This window comes from Pan troglodytes, chromosome 8 (assembly GCF_028858775.2).
Source record: "Pan troglodytes isolate AG18354 chromosome 8, NHGRI_mPanTro3-v2.0_pri, whole genome shotgun sequence".
Lineage (NCBI taxonomy): Eukaryota > Metazoa > Chordata > Mammalia > Primates > Hominidae > Pan > Pan troglodytes.
This window is the reverse complement of record NC_072406.2, coordinates 145,014,423-145,017,395: the sequence shown is the minus strand read 5'-3', so window position 1 is coordinate 145,017,395 and position 2,973 is coordinate 145,014,423. Positions and strand designations below refer to the sequence as shown.

At 69.8% G+C, this 2,973-nt stretch overlaps 1 protein-coding gene across 1 annotated transcript; it reads left to right on the top strand.

Annotated features, from left to right (window-relative positions):
• Nucleotides 1-514: 514 nt before the first annotated feature.
• NKX6-2 (NK6 homeobox 2) lies at nucleotides 515-1,838 on the top strand. The gene is made up of 3 exons (XM_016919659.4): nucleotides 515-1,115; nucleotides 1,206-1,378; nucleotides 1,488-1,838. The coding sequence occupies exons 1-3, from the start codon at nucleotides 710-712 to the stop codon at nucleotides 1,737-1,739; spliced, it is 831 nt and encodes a 276-aa protein (XP_016775148.1). The 5' UTR covers nucleotides 515-709; the 3' UTR covers nucleotides 1,740-1,838.
• The last annotated feature ends 1,135 nt before the right edge of the window (nucleotides 1,839-2,973 follow it).

Below are 2,973 nucleotides of genomic sequence, written 5' to 3'. Positions count from 1 at the left end.
CCGTGAGGCCCGTGGATTCCGTGAACTCGAGGCCCGCGTCCTCCGCCCTCCTGTGGCCCCAACCTGCCCGGAGCGCGTTCCCCGCCGGCGTCCGCTGCCGCTCACACCCACCCCAGCCACGGGCGGCGGAGCAGTCGCGACTGGGACGCGGGCCGGGACTCTTCCCCGAGGGGGGCGCTCCGAGCGCGCGGGCGGGTCCTCAAATCTGCATTCTTTCTGTTAATAAAATATGTTCTCGTGTTTTTTCCTGATTTCGCATGAAAACCTTTGCCTAACTAAACTCCCATCCAAGCGGGATTTATTTCGTCCCCGGGGAGATAAATCGGGGCGAATTTACAGCCCGGGAGGCACCTGCCGCGCTAATGGGCCCTTCATGGAGTGCGCGGCCGGCGGGGGCGCGCGGGCGGGGGGGGGGCGCTGGCCAATGGCCGGACCGCGGGGTCCGCAGCCAATCAGCGTGCGCGCCGCGCCCCGGGGAGCCCCCGTTATCAGCGCGTCCGTCCCGCGCGGCGCCGCTCCGACCGGCCCCGGAGCCGCCGCCGCCGCCGCCCGCCCGCCCCGCGCCGGAGCCGCCCGCCCGCCCCCCGCGCCCCGCGCCCCGCGCTGCAGCCAACGCCCGCCCGGGCCGCGCGCAAACTTCCCGGGCCGGCGGGCAGGGGCGGCGGCGGCGGGGCCCGGATGGGAGCCCGGGCCGGCGGCGGCGGCGCCCATGGACACTAACCGCCCGGGCGCGTTCGTGCTGAGCAGTGCCCCGCTGGCCGCGCTGCACAACATGGCCGAGATGAAGACGTCGCTGTTCCCCTACGCGCTGCAGGGTCCGGCCGGCTTCAAGGCGCCCGCGCTGGGGGGCCTGGGCGCGCAGCTCCCGCTCGGGACCCCGCACGGCATCAGCGACATCCTGGGCCGGCCCGTGGGCTCGGGGGGCGGGGGCCTCCTGGGGGGGCTGCCCCGGCTCAACGGGCTCGCGTCGTCCGCCGGCGTTTACTTCGGGCCCGCGGCCGCTGTGGCGCGCGGCTACCCCAAGCCCCTGGCCGAGCTGCCCGGGCGCCCGCCCATCTTCTGGCCCGGCGTGGTGCAGGGCGCGCCCTGGAGGGACCCGCGTCTGGCTGGCCCGGGTGAGTGGCCCGCGCGGGGGGTGCGGGGCAGGTGGGCGCGGAGGGGGACCCCGCCGGCCGCTGACCTCCCTCCCTTCCCCTCCCTTGCAGCCCCGGCCGGCGGCGTCCTGGACAAGGACGGGAAGAAGAAGCACTCGCGCCCGACCTTTTCGGGCCAGCAGATCTTCGCGCTGGAGAAAACCTTCGAGCAGACCAAGTACCTGGCGGGGCCGGAGCGCGCGCGTCTCGCCTACTCGCTGGGCATGACCGAGAGCCAGGTGAAGGTGAGCGCGGCGGGGCTCGGGAGAGCAGAGCCGGGGGCCCGCGTCCTGCGAACGGCCCCAGCGCCAGCCCCAGGCCCCGCGGCCGCCTGACCGCCCCGTCCACCCCCAGGTCTGGTTCCAGAACCGCCGGACCAAGTGGCGCAAGCGGCACGCGGCGGAGATGGCGTCGGCCAAGAAGAAGCAGGACTCGGACGCCGAGAAGCTGAAGGTGGGCGGCTCGGACGCGGAGGACGACGAATACAACCGGCCCCTGGACCCCAACTCGGACGACGAGAAGATCACGCGGCTGCTCAAGAAGCACAAACCCTCGAACTTGGCGCTGGTCAGCCCGTGCGGCGGCGGCGCGGGGGACGCCTTGTGAGGACCCGCGGGGTGGGGGCGAATCTATTTTTGCAGAATCCGGGGGCGGCCCCGGGTGGGCGCGAGTCGCTTTGTATCATCAATAAATTATTTAACGGGTCCCCGTCGGAGCCGTCGCTCCGGAGCCTGCGCCGCGTGTTTCTTCCGTCTCGAACCCAGAGCGAGGCGGCCCCTCCCCGGCCCCGGCTTCGCCCCTGCGCCCGCCTTCGGGCGCGCGGCGGCCTCGGGTCCTCCGGGTTCCCGGTGCGGAGGCTGCGGGTCCCGGGCAGGCGCGAGGAGGCGGCGAAGGCGCAGGGAAGGGGCCCGGCCCGCGGGAAGGAACCGCAGCGACAGCCGCCAGGAGCCCGGGACGGAGCCGGGGACGGAGCAGCAGGTACGGCCCGGCCCGCCTCGCCTCGGGGCGGATTCGGACGCGCTTGGGGGGCCCCGAAAGGGCGGGTGAGCCGCGTACCCGCCTCGAGTCCCCGCGGGAGGTGGTTCTTCTTCCGTTTTCCCGCTTTGGGGCCACGTACTCGTTGCCACCGGGCACCCGTTCCCGCTCGGCCGAGGGCTTTGCTCTGATTATTTCAAAGTCCCTCTGCGCATAAGCGGATCCCATAGGCCCGCCCTGGGCTCAGCCGGTGGAACCGGGTCTGAACCGCTGCACGGAGGCCCTTCGGCCACCATCCCGCCAGATCTTCCCGCGGTGGAAAGCAGTTTCTTCCAAACTAGGACCGCAAAGAGAAATCCGAAATAATTCCGCCCGCGGAGCGGCGGGGCCTCCCATGGGTCACGCGGGGTCAGGGAGCTGGAGGCCCCCTGGGCAAGGCCCGCAGCGCCCAGCCGGGGGTTCAGGGGACCCGTCTCCTGCCCTGAAATGCCGCCAGCTCCGCGGGGCTGTGACTCCGGCTGACAAAACCCCTCCAGCCTCCCGCAGCCTCTGTGGCCGGGGCTGCCCATCGCTGCATCTTAATGGGCGTGACTGTTGAGTTTTAATTTTTAAAAATTAAATGTAAATAATGATATTGCGGTGGTACGATTTCTCTTGGAAGGCATTTGCGGAAGCGTTAAAGAGAAATAGAAAGGGCTTAAACTCGGCGCGTTTTGTTTTAGGCTCTTAGCAGCCTTTACAAGGAAGCAACTCGAAGGGCAGAAGCAACGCTTTTCTGTGGGGAGCCCCTCTCAGCTCAGCTCAGAGCAGAGGGGATTCTTAAAGTTCTGAGGAAGGCAAAGCATTTATATAATCCCGTTTTAAA